Source organism: Sebastes umbrosus, chromosome 6, assembly GCF_015220745.1.
Source record: "Sebastes umbrosus isolate fSebUmb1 chromosome 6, fSebUmb1.pri, whole genome shotgun sequence".
Taxonomy (NCBI): domain Eukaryota; kingdom Metazoa; phylum Chordata; class Actinopteri; order Perciformes; family Sebastidae; genus Sebastes; species Sebastes umbrosus.
Window position 1 is genome coordinate 27,607,831 of NC_051274.1, and position 21,559 is coordinate 27,629,389.

The 21,559-nt window shown below is 39.6% G+C and overlaps 1 protein-coding gene across 2 annotated transcripts in view; it reads right to left on the minus strand.

Moving 5' to 3' along the window:
- Positions 1-21,559, minus strand: part of sema3bl (sema domain, immunoglobulin domain (Ig), short basic domain, secreted, (semaphorin) 3bl) — a 73,112-nt gene that overhangs the window by 33,179 nt on the left and 18,374 nt on the right. For both annotated transcript variants that reach the window (XM_037772465.1, XM_037772464.1), the window contains exons 2-3: positions 19,778-19,938; positions 10,669-10,731 (exon numbers count right to left, since the gene is read on the minus strand). In XM_037772465.1, the coding sequence (XP_037628393.1) occupies positions 10,669-10,731; positions 19,778-19,938 (224 nt within the window). The remainder of the gene's footprint in view (positions 1-10,668; positions 10,732-19,777; positions 19,939-21,559) is intronic.

Consider the following 21,559-nt stretch of genomic DNA (forward strand, 5'->3'; position numbering starts at 1 on the left):
CACTGTGCTGTAGCAGTGCTGGGGTGAACCTACGGTGTCCCCACACTGACCCGACAGATAAAGAACAATGTATAAACTTCCATTCAACGAAAAAATTTAAAACAAATTATATTTGTTAAACTTTCATGCAGGATATTACTCCCAGGTACAGGATGTAAAAATTCACTCTTGCATGCATGTTACACATTCATACTGTACGGTAAACGCATACACACACACACACACACACCAGGGAAGGGCCCTTAAATAAATCAAATCACACAGTGCAACAATAACTGTCATCCAAATACAGATAAGTTGATTTTCTGGATATTGACGAGAACCAAAATGATTTCTTAGCAAGGCTTATTGATCGCACATGTTTGTAATGAGGGCCAAGAAACAGGCTTTATTAGATGAAATGTGATATCCTCAGTGTCCCGCGTAGGACTCGTATCTCTGATTTTTGGATTTCAGCCAACGTGACACGCTGATGTTGTAGAACAAGTTTCATCACATTCGGGTCAAAGGAGCTTTGTCGAGACTTCAGAAATGTCTGCGTGCCAAAATAAAAAAAAATGTGAGGGATAATTTTGATGTGAAATGTGGTTTTTGAGTCATCAGGGATATGAAGACACCAACAATAACTCTGAGTTTAACTGCGATAACTTCGATGAACTTGTAGCAGCTGCTGTGTATGCAGAGCTAAAACTGGAGGCCTGAAATAGAAACAAAGATACTCGGGTGGACAATGTCTAAAGGCCAGACACTAGAATACATAATACGAGTGAGAACAAAAGAAGTGGCGACTGAGGAAACAAGTATCAAGGCCCAGAGGAAGTAGAGGGCACGTCTACTTCCTACTTCCTGTCTGTAACAGCAGCGGGTGACAGAACGGGGGTCAGCAGAGAAAGAAGGGAACAGCCGGGTGTCATTCTCTCAAGTTGACGAGGTCAAACTCATATCTGCACAATAAGCGTCTGGTGCGTCTCTGTTCAAAACAACCCGTGTCTCCAACGATATTACGTTCCCATAGAACAAAACTGTATTCTCAATTACGTTTTGAGGGAAACATATTTTCTCCTGGATTACGGTCGCAGTTTTAAACAGTTTTAAACAGTTTTAAACAGTTTTAAACACATGGTTAATGTTGTTAATTGCAACAAAAAAAATCATAAAATGCAATAGCACTACTTAGTTAGGTTTAGACAACAAACCTACTAGGTTAGGTTTATTAAAAAAACATCATGGTTTTGCCTTAAAATGACTATGTTTCACACGGGACAAGAACAGCAATCTCCTGGGGGAAGTTCCTGTGTTTGTTGGACCCATCCACCTCACCACCACCAAATAGATTTTTTCCTTGGGGATCAATAAAGTATATCTTCTTCTTTCTTCTTCTTCTTCTTCACCTGCCCGCCAGTAGTGGACTTTCTCACTTGTTATACTTGCTATTATACCACATAACTTTCAAAAACGTTACAATAAGGGCTGTCAAAAAAAATAAATTTGTTTTAATGCCACTAATTTCTGTAATGCATTAACGCAATCGATCTTTTTGAGGTTCTAGTGGGCTCAGTTTTAAAGCTAGAGTAAAAATACAGGTATCATATGAAACTAGAAAACCTAAGTAATCCAATGGTACCAATAATGTCATACTACCTTTTTGGGAAAGAGGCTGAATAACACTCCGAACCTGCTCTAAATTTTGTTGAGGAAAGACTGTCATGGCCATTTTCAAAGGGGTGAAAATGGGTTCTATGGGTATCCACGAGTCTCCCCTTTACAGACATGCCCACTTTATGATAATCACATGCAGTTTGGGGCAAGTCATAGTCAAGTCAGCACACTGACACACTGACAGCTGTTGTTGCCTGTTGGGCTTGAGTTTGCCATGTTATGATTTAAGCATATTTTTTGTTGTTCTTTGCCTTTAAAGCCTTTTTGTTTTGTGAGTGAATGACTTTTCCTGATTTCGACGGATGAACGTGTGCATGTGTGCTACAGTCTCTTTGTGTTTTTACAAGTGCAAGTGCGTGAATGAGTCATTTTATGTGTGGCCCACGTCCCTTTCAAACTCGGAGTCAAACATTTCCTTGAGTGCTCTGCGGTGCTGCAGACCTGATGTAAACCATGTCACTGCAGTATATGGGAAATAGTTTACATCACCATATTGCCCTTTCCCGCTGGCTCATTTCTCAAGCCAAACAAAACCAGGCCAATAAATAAACTAAACAAACTAAACAGAAACACATTTAGTATTAAGAATGCTTTCAGTAAATCGAAATTTGCTGTTAAGTATTTGATTATACAAAAAAAGGTTGTTTCTATTGAGGAAGAGGGGATCAACGTGAAGCATATCTGATGTGTTGTTTCCCTCTAATTATTAATCCAAAATGGTTTTAGTCGTGACAAACCAGTGTAAGATGTATGTCCAGCCTACTGGAATCATCTCCTGGAGGGAAAAAAATTAAAGACTGGATTTTACTTTATGTCTCTATGTCATTACAGAAGATATACGAGGTCTAGGAGAGCCTACCAAGTGGACTGAGAATGAGCAGAAATCTGTCTCCTGTGTTTCCGTTCTACTACTCGGGGAGTCGTCTTAGAGATCTGTGTGGCCGCGGAGAGCAAAGAGTGGAATGAAATGTTGAAAAGAGGAAATATGTCTCTGCTCTCCCACCCTGGGATTTGGGGTTTTACATATCTGTGTGGTCTCACTGAGATTAAGTGGCAATAAAGGGAGTGGTGTTAAACAGAAAATGAAGTGGTTTGATGGGAGTAGTCCAGTAAAATCCAGCCAGCATTTCAAATGGAGACATTTAATCACTGGACAAATAGCCAGGGTCAGGCTATCTGGTGGAAACAAAAGCTCACAGTGTTCATCTATTAACCTTTTGATTATCAAGGGGAGGTCGGCTGACCACAAATGCTCCTTCCCAAATGCTGCTTCACCCTGTTCAAACTTTTAAACCGACCACAGAAACCACAGTTTTGTGTCTTGGGGGTTGAAAAATAGTATGTTTAGAATTTTAAACATCAGAATATTACTACATTGGTTCTGAGAAATATGTATCATTAACATAAACAAACAAGAACATTGCCAAGACCTCTAGCAGCCTCTCCCGGCTTTGACAATTTACAATACTGAGATTGATTTCCCATGGAGTACGCTGATTTTGCAGCATACAACAGCAGCTTCCAATGAGAGCTAAAGGTATCGAAGTTCAATAGCTGATGAAGGTGTGAAATGGGCTGTTCACATACACCATTCGTATCTATACCTATGGAAAGTAATGCACTGTAACTCGTATATATCCCATGAAATCAATTTGTATATAGTCCATTTAATCGTGAACCAGGAAGTATAAAGAGCGACAAACGCCCTATAGGGAGGAGGTCGGGGTGGGGTAATTCAATGTTGATTTTTGTCACATAACTTCCGTACTTAAGTTACGTCACTTCCGTAGCTTTTTTAAGCCAAACCACGATCTTTTCCTGAACCTAAATAGTTTTGTTGGCTAAACCTTACCAAGTCAATTTTATCCTAAACTTAACTAGTATGTAACGAGCTGAAATTGACACGTGTTGCTGAACATTTGTAGGAAAATGAAATAACTTTTTATTAGAAATCATATAGACTGTTTTATGAGGATACATTGTGTGAAACAACAATGACAAAATAATTTGGTTAACGACGGTCAACAACTGTACTACTGGTTGAGGAACCATATCCAGTCCAATGGATTAATTAAGAGTTTATTTGACATCTGGCTACAGACTCCTCCAATTGAAGAAAAGGGGACTCCAGAAAGCGTTAAGTGGAGACAAATGTCTTTAGTCTTATGGAAAAGTTTAAAATATATGGAAAATGTGGTCTTTATTTTGAGAAATACAAGCAGTAACAGGCTACAAATCATTTTAATCATGGTCTGATTTGTTTACACTAAGTTGAACACAGCATCACAATTTGGCCATGACACATTCATTTTTAAATATGCTACAGTACACATAGATTTTTGCTCAAGGACCAGGAAAATGTTTCTCATTCTATTTCTTCTCCAAGTTTGTCGTTGGCGGGCAGACAATCGTGAACTCTTAACCTCTTTGGCACATTGTTGAATGCAAGCTAGCGTTGTCGTTGTTGTATTGGAAGAACGGTTTCAAACACTAAAGAGGAACAAAGGAAGTTCGGGCCAACACTGAGCTGCTGCATGGATAATTTTACTTGATAGGACTTTACTGTTGTGGTCGTAGCCAGGTTATTAGCAGTGTCCGTGGAGCCCAGTGGTAGAGCTAACATGGAGCTCCAGAAGTCAAACATGTTGTATGAATGAGTGACCCGGGCAGGGAGAGGCAGGTTTGGACATGGAGAACAGTTTCCAGTATAAACAGCCAACGTTCAGATTCTGTTATACTAACAGGAAATGAGGACCAACACATTGACGCGCGCACACACACACACACATAAATATACACTTGTACAAGACTCCAGTCAACAGGACCCCATACACAAACACAATCACAGACACACACAAATATCATAAAAGCAGTTGAAAGCCGGACAGCTGGATGGACTGGCCTCTCCAAGTCTTTGGTCTCAGCAGCTGTTTGATCCTCAAAGAAGCCATTTTTCTCTCGATTGACTTCTAAACAGCGCTGAAAACATTTAGTCATGGTAGGAAACTCTGGCCAAACTGTATGAGAGGATTTTTCCAAACTTCTAGCAGCTACTCCCACCATGTAACCAATCAATTTTTCATTTTAGAATAAAAAAAACACTGTCACCAACTTGGCTTCCTGGCGGGCGTAAGAGCTGCAACCAACATTTAACAACATTTTGGCAGCAAAAAGAGCAGCAGACAGACCACACTGGATCTCTTTGTCTCTATCCTCTGCAGCATCCTTTTCTCATTAATAGTAATCAAAAAACATTAAAAAGCCATAAAGAGGAGCTGCTGTATTGTCCCAAATCTGGAGCCCACATGTTTAACTGTTTAGTTCAGTATCATACCACTGTAAACAGTGAAGTATACTTTCAGTCTTAAGAGATTTACAGGGTTTTTTTAAGCTTCAAACAAACGTAATTTCCCAATGCACACGAATGACATTGCATATAGTATACTGGCCCTGCTTCTGTCCCATCGAGGACTCAATACTTCAAGGAATTATATTCAGGTACTATTCTTAAGTAGAAATTGGAAGTTTAATTTGTGGTGCTACTGCGTAGTTTACTGATATCACTTTATACTTTCAAGTTACATTCACTTGGAATCAGGCCGACGGTAGACGGAAAACCGGATATTATTTTAGTGGACGAGAGCGGGACAGTAAAATTAGGTGAGGCGGGCAGAGAATACTGGCAACGGTAACGGCAGACGGCATCGCTGTCCAAAGCTAAAATATTTGAATTTTTTGACTCTTTAGGTTTATGCAACGAAACCACTTAGTTAGGTTTAGGATATAACTGCATGATTGGGCTTAAAACTACTACAGGACACAAACAGTGGTCTCCTGGATGAAAGCCCTGTGTTTACTCACTAGTACTGAGTACCGGCACTTCTGATTTTTGTCCACGTGAGTACCCTTACTTCTTACTGCATACTGCCACCTCATCGTGAGTCAAGCTGTCCCTGTGTAAACACATAGCTTGCATAATGAGAAAACAGCACTGAAATTGCCTTTGGTATTCCTTCTCATTTTCCAATTTAATCTGTCGGCCAACAGATATCATGTTTTAAGTTGGTTTTATCGTAGCATATAAGCAATATTATATTTGTGTACAATGTCATTGGTATCAAAGCTACATAAAATGTTTTTATTAACCAAATATACATGTACAAACTGTGGAAATGAATGTCATATGTAGGCCTAATGTGTATGTAGAGAAATGCAAACAAAAATACATTTGAAGTGGGGTTTATTACCAAGATATACAGTGTGTATAAATATAAATATATCCAAGACACATGCAAAGATCATGTCATGAAACTACTTAATTAGGGTACTGGCACCTTTTTTGGTCCAAATCAGGCACTGGTAGTGATGTATGGAATTCTGACTTGCAAACGCAATGCCTCGCTATTTTTGTCAAAACTCAATTATCCACACACTTGCCATCTCTGCTATGATCCCTGCTCTGTGCTCAAAAAGTTTTGTTTGTGCTCAACACGCACAGCATTATAATGTGTCACAATTTCAACGCATTAGAGACGAAGGAGCCGATTAGATAAATCAATCCAATTGTAAGCAGAAGATGCAGATAGATGGAGCAGAAAAATGTGTTAACAGCCGGAGCAAGACACTGCATGCTTGACTGAAGTCACTGAGTGCCTCCCCTCCGCCGGTTATTTATTTGTCTGAGCTATAATTAATGATGGTGAAGGTGAGGGGGTTGTGACTATGGGAGGAAACGCTATCAGTAACAACATGTTTAAGGTGGTAGACACTTATCAGTAGAAGGTTGCGGAGACAGAGGCTTTCATTAAAGAGATAAAAAAGGACTGCTTGACTTATTTCTCACTAATGTCAAGGTATGTACCTTGTATTGAGGATGGTCATGCAGCTATAAAGTATATAGAGGACAGGAAATTTCTCTCTTTTTCTTTCTGACTCATAGGTCTTTCTCTCTATCACCAAACACATACACTCTAAGTCCATAAAAACAATGTGAAGACCTCTGACCTTTCAACCTCTACCACTTTTTGTCAAACTCCGTTATGTTTAACAGACGCAGACAGCAAACATATGAGTTGGAACATGTGTGTGTGTGCATCTTTTGCTTTGTAGATACCATGGGATACAGCAGTAATCCGTCTAATTTGACACCAAAAAACTCTGAACCATAGAGAGACGTGAAGGAATGCAGAGAGATGCATGTGTAGTTTAACATAAGGAGACAAACATCTCTATCTTTTATTCACACAATATCTCACATATAAACACACACATACATGCTCTTTATGGCTCCTTTGGCACAAGTAAGGTTGAGTTACACACATCCTGTTTTAAGACCTGTCTAATAATGCGTTGTGACCTCCTCTCTGCTATGGACAGTACAGTAGCGCTAATGCACCTAGCATCCAGAGTAAACACCTAATAAAACTGATATAAGACACCCAAGACACACCTGCCACTTCAAACACAGTGAACATATACCTATAGACACACACACACATTCTAACCCGTTCCAGATGGCCGTGACTGTCAGACTTCTTAACAAACAGACACAAAAAGTCACAGTACTTTTACAACTCGTACAACAGTGTCTTCTTCTTCTTGTGTGTGTGTGTGTGTGTGTGTAAACCAGTAATTAGTGCCAGTTTATGTATTCTGAGCTCCTCTAAAGCCACAGAGGGCTTCTTCTACAACTGGGACCAAATTTAACGATGTCTCAGTACATCAAAGAAAAGAGACTTCATTACAAAATCTCTTCCTTCCCTCCTTAATTTATTCCTCCTTCCGTTATTGCTTGCTTTCTTTGGTTGTGTTATCATCTTAACAAGACTAAGAGTCTACAGCCATGTTAGCAGCTCTTAACGTACACTCACCGGCCACTTTATTAGGTACAAGGTGTACCTAATAAAGTGGACGGTGCTAGTACCGGGTGGTCTTCTGCTGCTGTAGCCCATCTGCTTCAAGGTTGGACGTGTTGTGCGTTCAGAGATGGTATTCTGCATACCTTGGTTGTAACGAGTGGTTATTTGAGTTACTGTTGCCTTTCTATCATCTCCAACCACTCTGCCCATTCTCCTCTGAACTCTGACGTCAATAAGGCATTTCCGTCCACACAACTGCCGCTCACTGGATATGTTCTCTTTTTCAGACCATTCTCTGTAAACCGTAGAGATGGTTGTGCGTGAAAATCCCAGTAGATCAGCAGTTTTTGAAATACTCAGACCAGCCCGTCTGGCACCAACAACCATGCCACGTTCAAAGTCACTTAAATCCCCTTTCTTCCCCATTCTGATGCTCGGTTTGAACTTCAGCAAGTCGTCTTCACCACGTCTAGATGCCTAAATGCATTGAGATACTGCCATGTGATTGGCTGATTAGCTACTTGTGTTAACAAGCAATTGAACAGGTGTGCCTAATAAAGTGGCCGGTGAGTGTATATCCTCATACAACGGATTGTATGATATCAAGATATTCTTAATTTTTCGTGCATTCTCCTATGAATGTCCAGAAACATGAGCAGTGCAGAACCTGTTTAGGCAACAAAACTACTTGGGTTAGGTTTAGGAAAAGACCTTGATTTGGATTCAAATAATTATGTTTGTTACATAAAATAAGTAGGCTACATTTGTTACGTAACTTATGCATGTGGCGTTAGTTAAGTACATAAGTTAGGTAAGAAAGTAAAGTCAACATAAGTCAACGTTGACTTGGTTTCACACGGAACTCAAATAGCAATCACTGGGTGAAAGCCCTGGGTTTGTTTGACCCGTCCATTCACCCTGACCTCCTGCCTATATGCAGGCAAACAAAAACACTTGCTTAGGTTTAGGCAACAAAACCACTTAGTTGGGTTTAGGAAAAAAAACTCTTAAAATTACTACGTTTGTAAAGTGAAAGTGAAACTTATATTGTTGAGATATTTCAGTCTTGACCAAAGTGGTGGATCAACCTACAGACGGGCATTGCCATCTCTATAGAGCCAAGCTGCTAGCTAAACTCACTCCAGCAAACAGTTGCACTACCTGCTTTTACTTTGTCAGGTCTTTCTTTCCTGTCGATGCTTGTATAACCATCATTATCTTAATCTTCTTCTCTCTCCCCCCTCCTCTTTCCATCTGCTGTGAAATACAACATACAACATATTTTAACCTCCTCCAGGCTGACAAACAGAAAGCTGAGTCAGCTTGTGAGGAGGAGAACCGTCTCAAGGTGCTGACACATTCCTGCACACTGGTTCCATTCATTATGTTTTTTTTTTTTATGCTGAAACTTTACTCCATAATGGTTTGTTTCTTTTCATTAGTTGGTTGCTTCAGAATCTCCCTTTCCTCTTTTCTCTTGTCGTAAGCATGGTCATAATTACATGAACACTGTCCTTCCTTTGTTTTCTTCTCTTCTCTCATACTCCCCTCTCGTCCTGCATGTTTTACACTTTCCTCCCTATCTCCTTTTATTTTCCTAAACTCCATCTCCTCCTTTCCTCCCTCTGAATTACCAGCACTCATTAAGAGATGAAGTCCTGCCTCAATGTTCCTCCTTCACAGAACAATAAAAGTCTTCTGAAAGCTTTCTCTGTCATGCACCTCTCTGTCTCTTCACTAAGAATGATTGGTCTTATTCAGACTTCATTAGAGTTAATAATGGTCTTTAGTTTATTGTATCTTCTCAGGGATGTGGGGGAGCAACGTGGCACTAAACTGTCCAAGTATGCCATTTACTGTACACTTAGTTTGTTATACTGCTGGAGGCACATTTTGTACTTTCTGTCACAACATGTGCCATTTGGGGACTGCTCTTAAAAAAGGGGGCCGCGAATGCATTAATATTTTGTATCCTGGGTCTCAACTCATTAAAATGTCTTTCTATAAATTAGGCAAGAACTGGAAGAGACAGAAGAACCACTGAGAGCAGAGCGGGATTCAGCCAAAATCTCTGAAAGCTCCTACACCAACTTGACAAGCCTGGGACACATGTGCCAGCTGCTTCTCTGCTCTTCACTGGAGGCATTCTGGCAAAACGCATAGAGCTGCTCAACGGCATAGGTCAACGCAGTCACCTCATTTATGGAAAAAGCAGGGTCTGTTGAGTTTGTTTTTGACCACATTGTCTGTCAGAGTTCAAGTTTATGAGAATCCAAATGGAAAATACCAAGCTGGTAGAATAAAAGGCTGCCAAAACTGGCAGGCGGTCAGGCCATGGGCAAACAAATCCAACAGTCAGCAAACAGGACAGGACATTGGCAACACAGTTGGTACAAAGTGCGGGCAGGAAACAGGTCTTGACGGCTACAGCAGCAAAGCAACATAGACAATCGTGCAAAGACTGGCTAAAAAAGAGGCTTATATGAGAAGCAGTTTGGTAGGCTGGTGTCTGGATCAGGTGATCTCTCGAGAATGGAAACTTGAGGACTATAAGAAGGCGAGTGAGGCAGCACTCGGTATAAAAACTTCCAGATTAGGAGCGGGAAAGAGAAAGTGTCTCTCGGTGCGTTCAGATTTCAGACACACATATTTTAACAACCAATTCTCACTCCCAACTCGTCAAATACCAACGCTTGGTCAGTGACCCTCGCCGTCTGAAACCAACGCACCGAGGCACCCTTTAGCGTCTGTATGAGACGCACCAGGCTTTCAACTGACTCCAATGTAAACCTATCCATGCAACCCACTAGATGGTCATATCAGCTGACATATTATAAAGACTGAGAAAGTCCGCTTTAGGGAGGAGGTCGGGGTAGATGGTTGGGACAAACAAACACAGACTTTCACACAAGAGATCGCTGTTCATGTCGCGGGTGAAACCAAGTCCAACCAACGTTGACTTCCTTTACCTTAGTTTTGTTATGTAGCTTGCTTACTCAACCAACTATTTTAACCCAAACTATGATCTTTTCCTAAGCCTAACTAAGTACTTGTGTTGCCTAAACCTAACCAAGTAAACCTACATCGGAAGTTTATTTTGGAAAGACACTGTATGCGTGCAACAAGCAGGAATTAAAAGTCAATGGCTTACCTGTGGTTCCTTCCCTGTTTGAATGCAGTCCTCTCTGTTGCCGGGTAATGGAGGCCAGTAGATCTATGAAGGAAGAGAAAAAAAGAAAGATGGAGGAACAGAGAAAGAAGAAAAAAACGATGATTAATGACCTCATATCTTTGAAGTAATGCAAACCATTACCCTATTGAGCCATATTGCAAAATGTAATTGCCTTGTTGAACCCACACAGGCTTTATGTTACTGATCTGTTAATGCAATCAAAACATAATAATCAGCCCGTGTGTTGTTAGATTTGAATTATTTTCCCTGCAAATGAACTCTACAGCAATTAGAGGCACATGGAGCAGAGCAGATGCTCTACGTATGACGAAACAAAAGCTTTGGAATGAAGAGACGAGGACCTTTGGCAAGTAAAGCTGACATTTTGATTGAGAGATGACAGACACATTTATCATTCTGGTTATTCCAGTTGTATAAATGGTTGGTTCATCCAAATCACACAAAAAAAATACAAAAACAAACATATTTTCTAACATACCTCTATTTGAAGCCAAACAGATGATTTAGATTTTATAAGCCCAGGTTTTGAGATGATCTGTCTCTGATATTTCTGCCTCTATTTCAGTACAATGGAGGTGAGCACATCTGGAGACAGATGTGCATCTCAAAACCAAAACTATCTGCATGGTTATATACGATTGCATTAAAGCAATAAACTGTTTTTGTTTTTCATACTTTGGTTGAACTTTACCTTTATCAAGGAAATAAAACACATTTAAATTGAAATTTACAGCTAAAACCAAGCTTAAACCTTAAATACCACCTTAAATATTTGAAAGTGGGTTTTTTTAATAGCTTTCTTAATACCAGAACAGGCTATAGGGATGGGTGATGTGGCCAAAATCTTCCATCACGATATAGATCATTTCATATCTCGATAAAGATATATATCACGATATAGCATGTTTTCTGGTAATTAAATAAATAACTAGTCTATATAAAATAACCACCTGGTAAGCCTATTATTGTATACTCTTGTGTGAATTAAATACTTGACAAATGGAAAAAGTACTGAGTATTTTCTCATTTTAAGAACTTGATTGCAAAATTAGTTTTAAGTGATATTATAGAGAAAAATATATATATATATATAGGCCTAGCCTATATCGCGATAGTAAAGATATAAGTATTTTTTCCAGTTTAATTACTCTTTTGGAAACACTCTTGCCTATTATGGACAATACGTACTCAACAGCATCCAAAACAGAAACAAAGAGGATCTTTGTGATGCTGTGAAAGACTCTATACTCGCTATAGATGTAAAAGTAAAAGTCTTGACTCCAGAGACTCGGTCCCCTTCAGTGTCAATCTTCTCTTTTGTGACTGAAATGAAATTAGACCTTTGGCTATAAACAAGCAGGAACGCTTTGCTCAGCCAAACCTTCAGAGTATCCTAACAAGACCATCTGGAGCTTAAAAAAGAGAGTATAAATAAATGAAACTCTCTTCAATTTTCAACTCAAGTTCTCACAGTAAAGATCCAAGATTTCCTGATTAGGAAAGCCCCAAAGTCTTCCTCTCATTCCGCCAATTCATCAAGGTGAAGAGGTGAATCTCACAAAAATTGGAATATAATTTGGACCTGAAACAATGGGGCTAGTTTTCACGCTGCTTTCAGCAAATGAAAAATGAAATCCAATTGCCACTGAGGGGAAAGTCTGTGTCAGTATTGAGACAATTACGTAGTTTTGTGCAGACGACCAGAGACACAATAACTCTTTGTCTGGAAACTTTGTTTTGGCTAACAGGGAGAAAAGAAACCAGAGAGGAAAACAAATGATCCTGAGTTGCATTACTGTTACTGATTATGTTCAGTGGAGAGTGTGTATAGCGGCCATTGTGGTAGCTATAGGGGGTTTTAAGAGTGTGTGTGTGAATGGGAAGTGATGAAGTGATAGAAACAGAAATAGAGAGAGTTGAAAAGATGAGAGAAAATTATGAGTTCTCCTCCTTTGCTTTTCACACCCTGAATTTCATATCAGCAGTAAAGTTTGAGTTGGATTTTATCATAAACCCCAATTCATCACAGCCAGCACAGTGGGACTCACTGTAAATCAGGACGACTGAAACCTGGCTCACAAAGATTCAGATTCTTTGCATTGATAAAAGATGTGACAATGGAGAGCCTGGAAATACTTTAACCATCCTAATATCATAGAAAATGACAAACATTAATAAAAATCCAACGTATACAATGAAAAATCAGACAGGATATAAATCAAATTGAGGAGTGTATTGAAGACATCTTCATGGCAATGCAAACTATTGGCTCAAAGGAGGTATTTCATATCAACTTTGGTGCAACTACAAATATTTGTAGTCTATAGACTTACAGTCTTATTATGTAAGGAAAAACCTACACAAATACTCAGTTGCACACATAATTTGAGAATGTCGGTTTTCTATGTATTTTTTTACTAATACTACCGGTATATATTATATATTGCCACTTTAGTTGCTTCAGGCAGGATAATAGGTCTAATTTGAATCATCCTATAATATCATATTTGCAATATATGTTTTCTAACAACACATTCTGTTCATCTTGGAATTTCTTTAATTTGATAATGTGATTTTTTAGAACACGTTGATTTGCACTTGATTTGATTAACCTGAACAAAAACAGTGTTGCCTTGGCAACTGATATTCCCGCCTGACTTAATTGTATTTGACCTTATTAGGAATATTTGTTGAGATACTTTTATAATACCTTGAGTACAATTATTAGTTAGAGAAGATTGCTACCACTCATATCTGTGTAGTAAATATGAAGCTAGCAACTTAGTATATTGTATCCAGAATAGGACTATTTCTTGCCTGGGACCAATAACTTCCTGGGGTCTCTACTCGTTGCCTGGTCCGGCTAAGAAATAGATCGACACATAACCCCCCGGTGAATTGTTGGTTTTACACTTTGGTTTTTGTGGAGGGTAAACAAACAAGATACAAATTGCTAGTGAGCTTTAGAGTTGCTGGTAAGGGTGGGCGATTGGACGAATATATTGGCTATTGGCGATTGTCTGAGTACATTGCCAAATGTTGTTTTTTTTGGACTGATTTTTGTCCTTTTATTTTGCTCATTTCATGATATGTCTCAGAAGAATGGGTGAGAGCCACAGCTCAGGAGTTTTGGTTTGTTTCTTTCACGTTTGAATGAAGTGTGTTTTATGATGAGTTAACAAGGCAATTAAGTCTTAGTTCGGTGAAAATGAGAAACTTGAATTCAGATGGTGTAAGGTCAATTGAGTTTGTTACTGTTGGAATGAGCCAGGCTGCTTCCTCCTGTTTCCAATCTTTGTTCTAAGCTAAATTAGCGAGCTGCTGGCTGTAGCCTTATATTTACTGTGCCACGTCTGTGCACTCTTAACAAGAAAGCAAAGAAGTTCATTTCCAGAAAATGTAAAACTATTCCTTTAGACAGCTCCACCTTCACACCGTCTGATTAGAAGGTCAGTCTGACACCCAGTCTGCTTGTATCTAACAATCTGGCTTGCAAGTGTGGGAATCCATTAGAAACAACAATTTGTTTCAAGCCTGACTGAAATGAATAAATAAATTAGGGCCGGTTTAAACTTGGCTCTGGATCTCTGGACCAGTTTCTTTGGCATGATGCTGAACTGATAGGAATGCGTGCCTGTCGAAAGGCCTGGCTAACACACACAGTCTGACCTAAAGCAGGCTGATAGTATGCCTGACTGACACTGATGTACTGTGAAATCAGGCCCTGCACGTCTAAAACTTGGCTGGCAACCGTCTGGAGTCAGTGTACTGTAATATTCATCCATCGTCCAAGAGTCTCGCTCCGCACGCTTTAGGAAACATGGCCGACCTCCGCCAGCCGTACGCTCCTTCCTCTGTTTAACTGTTTCTTGACACTTCATCAGTGAGACTCTGCCTCTTCAAAGTGCTCTTTAATTTTCAATCCACCCTCAGATATAAATCACATTTGTTATGTCTTTGAACTTGGAACAGTGTTTATGTGAACTGCAGAAAAATCTCTCCAGAGCTGGAAACAAGCGAGCCAAGCAGGATGGTCACGAACACAGTCCTTCCTTTTAACTTCAAACTGAACTTTAAAGCCCCGGTGACTAAACAGGATCTTCACAAACATTATCTAGCTCCAGACAGACTACTGTAGAAGTCAGCCAAAATCATGAAAAGATAGAAATCATCAAATGACCTCTTTGTTCATGTGCCAGCTACTAAACAACCTGCATCACATCAAAACCCTCCAGTATACTTCACACTTTACTTTATACTCAGATTATACCAACTGAGGAATATAATATCATATAAATGCATTAATTTTATCAGATTGTTATATGATTTCCGTAAGCCCTGTGGCCATGAATGTCCCAATCGTGTTTATGTAACTGTTTAGTATAATAGCTGTGACCTAAGCTACCGTATGTAGCAAAATCATGCATGCTGATGTAAGCAGATGCTTTTCCATTTCAGTCGACTCAGTTGTAATTTTCGCACAAAACCATCTGTCTTCTTTGTCAGCTCAGTGTTGCTGAGCCAAAGCAACATTTGGCAGAAGCCGACAGATTGAATCATGGGACGCGATGAGTTTATTTTCGACTGAATCGGGATGCAACAAAGCTAGAGATGCCTGATTTAAATATTGAACATTATAAGAATCTTTGCACTTTTCAGTCCAAAAACTTGAGAAAAAAGTATATTATCTGGGGGGAAGGTTTAAATTTCAACACAACCTTCTGCTTTTATTAGCATGCCACTTTTAACATGTTCTTCTGAGGCCAAAGGGATTACTCTGGAGTTAAGCTACACACAGTAAGCTGGGCCAGAAGCCATCTCCAAAATCACCAAGGAGGCACAACATAAGATACGCTGCACGCAAGCAAACACTGAACCAGCTGCCTGAATATGCTGGAACGTATTAGAGGTGCCAACCACATTTACATGCCAAAAGAATGAAACCATCATTTGATATACAATAATCAAATATGGTATATCAAATACCAATCATGCCTGCTAAAGTGGAATATTTACTCCATCATATGAAACATTTACATGAACTAAATCACTATTTTATTTTAGTTATTCCTGGTAAAAATCACTAAGCCAATTGTTCCACTTCCCAGATGTGATTCAGTAATAACTGGATCCAGTTTGAGCAGAAACACGCTGGGTGCACTGATTTAATGCCATCTGACTTGCTTTCAACCAAAGCCTCGTGTTTAGGGTTACACCTTACTCCCATATTTCCACTTTTACTACACTGCTGCTCAGAGTTATAGTGGAAAGCGTGGCAAACTAGGTTTTTTATGACAAAAAGATAATGTGGCTGGAGTTTGAGCTGGACAACAACCGGCTGGTGTAATATATTTCACAGAGGTTTACAACTTCATTCTGGTTGTGAAAACTTCAGATGCACAATAAGAAGTTTGAGCATACCACAAGGCTGATAAGCCAGAGGAATGCAATGAATGAAACAATTGTTATTTGCTTGGCAACCAGTGGAAACATTTCAGTCACATAACATTATTAGTCAGACTTATTCGTGGGTGTTTCTACAGCTGCAGTAGATACCGAAACAAAAAAGGTGCTGACAGGATGACATTCAACCCAAACACATGCACATCTTTACAAAATAAATTTAAAGTAATAGTTACACATTTTGGGACATAGACTTATACAATTTCTATCCGAAAGTGAGATGATAAGATCGATACAGCGATGGTTGATGGTGTTGCGGTAATGGAACTGGAACAGAGACATGGTTATCCTAGCTTAACATAAAGAGTGGAAGCCTAGGGGAATGGCTAGCTCTATCCTGAGTACAAAAATACACCTACTAGCACCTTTAAAGCTCACAATTAATATGTTGCATCTCATTTTTGGCTGGACTGCATTGGGGCAGCCCTACAAACGCAAAAGTCTGTCACTGAGGGATGAAGTTATACGATTGGTCGGCCGAGTGTTGGAGCTTCCTCATTGGCCGTTGCTCTTTCAAAATTAAAAGACCTTTGTTTACGTTATTAGGGGGAGGGGCGTGTCAGCGCATTTCCACCAGATCCAGTGACGAAGGGCGTCTCAACACTTTCCATTCATTTCCTATGGAAAGCAGGAGAAGCAGTCGCCCAGTGCATGGTGGGAGTGTTGCGGTGAGTTGGAGAGGGTCTGTATTTGCATAAAGTTGAAAAATCTCAACTTTATGCAAATCAGCCCGTCCAGCGCGACATGTCCGACTCACGAAACTTGGACCAAGCTTTCAAACTAGACGATCTAGTTCTAAAATGAAACAAGATTCAGCAGTGGCATCGCCTATTTCTTGCTTAAAATGTTTTCAGAAGTAGATTTTGGTGTATTGTTTAAACTGAATAACAGAAAGTTTTCAAGCAGGCCGCCATGTTTCCTGTTTGAAACCATAAGGAAAAAACCAGGGACCAATCAGGTGCATTAGAGGGTACGTCACTGCTTGAACGACCAGTTGAGTGGAGCAACGCGTTCCCTAGTGTCCTCGCCGGACCTGGTGGACATTAACCTCTGGATTTAACATTATAGACATTACCACTGACTATATGTGAAACAATTTAGCCACAAATTCACAGACTGACCGTACACGGTCCAGCCATATACTCGGTTTTGACCGAGTCTCGTTTAAATCTGTACATAAACAGAAATGTAAAAATTACAGTTTGCATTTTTTACGTGGAGTTTCGTGGTGTATTTTTGAACTTGGGAGAGAGACAGGTTAGCTGATTCCTCCTGCTTCCAGTCATTATGCTAAGCTAGGCTAATCGACCCCTGGCTCTAGTTCAGCTGCCCTACAGTTTTCGACATCAATGCTGGTTGTCACGGCAACATTAATTCAACATCAACATGTGTTCTTGGAGTGATAATTTTTTATATTCATTCAGTTCTTCTCTTTTTCTCCTTCTTTCAGCGCTGGTTTATAGAGGAGTATTTGACAGATGTGTCATCTTGTAAACCTTTGTTTCATTGAATTGGCACCACGGATGGATTTCATAACGGCTGGCTCCGATAAAAGCCCGGGCATTAAGGCGCACACAGCTTGCCTTGAAGCAGACCAGAATATCAGCGAGCTTCATGTGTGATCGTCAGCCAAGACGGAGAGCAGTGAGAGGAGGCTAAGAGAGGAATTAAAGGGAGGATGAGGTGGGCGACATCTGGCTCTCTGTTTACTTAAATTCCCTGTTCACCCATTCACTTTGTGTCATCACAGTGTCTTTGACCCATGAATGAGCGCAGATACACTCACATGCACATGCACACACTGCTGCTCTTAGCTAAAGCGCTGAAGCACACTAAGGTTTTCTGTTTTAAAGAGTTATTTTTATTCTGCGTTTAAACCAGTTTATTGGAGCACAGAGTAAACTGGGCGCCCTACTGGAAAGTGAAATATGAATTAATAATATGCTGCATATTTTCCCAGAACTATTCTTCTACAGATACACGTGGAACTGAAATACAATTTTAATTTAAATCTGCTCATTTCCCTAGTGTCAAAGCCTTCTAATAAAAACTCAAAAGATATAACTCAAAGATAAAATAACTCCACAAATCACAGCTAAATGTATATCTACGTCTTCTGTTCCTGAATAAAAGACATGAAATATGAATTCCACTCTAATATGAGATATGTGTTTTTCCATAATTGTTAACTGCCGAATGATTGCATCACTGTGACATAAACTCTGTGATTCTTGAAATAAATAAACTTTATTTAAACAGTTAAGTTTCCAAATGAAAGATCCAAAATCTGAGATGGTGATAGCATTCTTCGCTCTGTTAGTCAGACTCTCAGTGTTTGATGACAGTGGACATCTGCAGCTCAGTTATCAGATCTGACTTCTGGATCATAATTAATCTCTCGTGTCTTTCTGGTGAGCCAAAGAAACTGTAACTCTCGCAGTATAACTGCTGTGTTTGACAAGTCTGAATGATAAATTAGATATACTGATTAAAGGTGACGTAGATGCAAAAACAAGGTTTGATTTACGACTAGCTGCACTTTTACAGGTTGTAGAAAGGTTTTGGCAAAAGAAGCAGAACATCATAATTTTGATTGTTTAGGTTAGAACAACTCTGTTTATAGGACAAGAGGAAGAATCGTACTGCAATAAATCTGTTTATCCACAAATTTGAATGTATACTAATCAGTAATGTATAAAGTCCAGTATTGATTGAAATTTGCCCCAGAAACAGCCAGTATGAATGCCACGATAATGCGCAAAGCCTTTAGTGCTAGTAATGTAGTATAAAAAGCGAGAAGGACCACTTACGGTGGGCAAGAGGGTAGGTGGATGGGTCCAACAAACACAGGACTTTCAAGAGACCGGTGCTTTGTTTTGTAAGTTACGTTAGTGATGTTTGTCACATGTTTTTAAGTGACGTGTGGCGTATTTTCTGTAATTGTGTTGTTTTCCGTACATATTTTACTTAGTTTACGTACTTATTTTAAGCCCAACATGACATTTTTCCTAAACCTAAATAAGTGGCTTTCAGGCCTGAACCTAAGTTTGTGGTTTTCTTGCTTAAACCTAATTGTGGAAAGCGTGCGAAAAGGCTAAAATGTGTACTCATGACACGCGGAATGTGTCTGTGTTATGTCGTGGTTTTTATACACCTTACTGTGAGAGCAGGTTGCCAGAAAACAGGTGTGCGATCCATTCATTTTTATCATTTTTTTCTGAAAACTGGGCTTTCCTGAAGCTTCATGTAATATTTTCCTCACTGTTTTCTGTTCCAGTTTCAGTTATGATGTAATATCATTAATATAAAATAAAATGTCTGTTCAGGTTTGAGTCACCACGTCTATGGTAGATTTATGAGTTTAAGAATGCTTAAACAGATGTTCTGCAAAGAGGGAATTCTGGAAAAAACACAAAATCGTACGCCTATCTCTTCAAGTCGTATATTATCTTTCACAGATTGAAACCACTTGCAGACTCACTGCAACTTAAATCAAAATGGAGCGATGAATGTAGACTGTACAGTAAGTAACCTTTTACAATGCATCAATCATCGGAGCGGAATACGTTGAATAACTTTAACTGATATTATTTATCGTCCTCACCTCTTTGGACTCGCTGCTGGCAGGTCCCAGCATGAGAGAGTACAGGATGTCTTTCCCTCCCAGGAAGAGGCGGTCACGGTACTCATCCAGGAAGACGGCGGTAAGAGAGAGATGGCCGTGATGACCGCTGAAGATAGACGACCTGTTGGTGGACAGCAGGTCTGCAGAGAGAGTGAGAGGAGAAGAAGAGGATGAGCAATGGCATCGGTTTTATTTTCACACAACGTGAAGAAATTCCCTTTAAGCAACAAAGCGTAAAATCCGAGCAGAAGATCGAACAGTGAGTTCAAAAAGTTATGATAGCGATGAAGAAGAGGGTCTTCTATTCTCACACAGGCTGCATCACTGATGGATTTAAAACTTATTTTGACGTTGAAGACTTAATGACCGCTGTGAGCCTGAGGGACGCTCACACCAACTTCTATCTACGGATACATTTTCACACCAGTTTAATCATTTAATGTTATTTGATAGCAAATTCTGCAGCCTGTCTGTCAGTGCTCAGCCATTGAATGACGTTAAGTTGGAACTCTCGTTTCATTCCTCACATGTTGGAAAGCATTTTGCTGGACATTAATGTATTCATCCATGAATGAACATTGGAAACACATGAAGAGACCGTTGGTCACAATATTATTGTAAGACGTTTTTTTTTTTTTAAACTCTTTTCCCAGGTCGCACCACAAGGGGAAAATGGTTTTCTGAGATCGAGCTTCTCAACACCTTAAAATTGTCTCCCTTGTGCTGCAGACTGTGCTGTACTGAAAGTGATATGTACATTTTCTCTTCAGTACCACTATAATCCCATGTCTCCAGTGGGAATCCATATGTAACATCACCTTTTGTTCCACTATACATCCATACAGCATCTGTCTCCAAACCCGCTCCTGTTGCTGCTGTCAACACGTCAGTCCTGCACATTAAAGGATGTTCCCAGAAAAGACAGAGGCTGCGGTCGAATAGTCAAAAAAATACTTCCTAATGTCTTTTCCAAACCACTTTTCCTTGACCTCGATGAAAACGTTGAGATATGAGGAAAGATATGAAGGAGAATTCATAAGGATTGAGGAAAAAGACAAGCAACTGCATTTGCACTACACTGTGCAAAGGTGGATGTTGTTGTTTTTTTAAAACAGCTTTATTTATAACACATATAAAATATGTACAGTGACAAACTCAATGCTGTATTCAAATAAGAGTTCCTGTCTAAAACAGAATCTCCTACTCACCTACCTAATCAGCCTACTGTCTTCAGTACGAATGGATGTTTTATACTCATCGTTTTACCATTTTAATTAAGTTTAAATAATCATAATAAGTAAACTGTGCTGACCGCCTGTTTACCCCAACAGTAGGTTACGTGTTATCAGACAGTCAAATGTCAGTCAGGAGTCGTTGAGACCTTTCGGTTCTGTCGTCCTCCGCTGTACAAACAGAAAGGCAAACGTTACGTTACTTATTTTAACCAAAACCATGATCTTTTCTTTCCTAAACCTAACAAAGTAGTTTTGTTGCCTAAACCTAAATTGTGTCCGTGGTGGTGGCACGTAATTCAACACATTCATTTAACGTGTAATTTAACACATTACGTGTCACCATGAGATACTAAATTTTTTAAGACGTCCTGGTCATTTCAGGTAGGCTATTTCTAACTTTCAAAAAATGCGATCCTAGAAATGCGGTGCTGAAACTGCAGCCTCCTCTACCGCAGGAACATTATATTGAATGTATCAGTGGGAGAGCGGGAGTCCGTCTGAACACACCTGGCTCTCCTCTCGGATC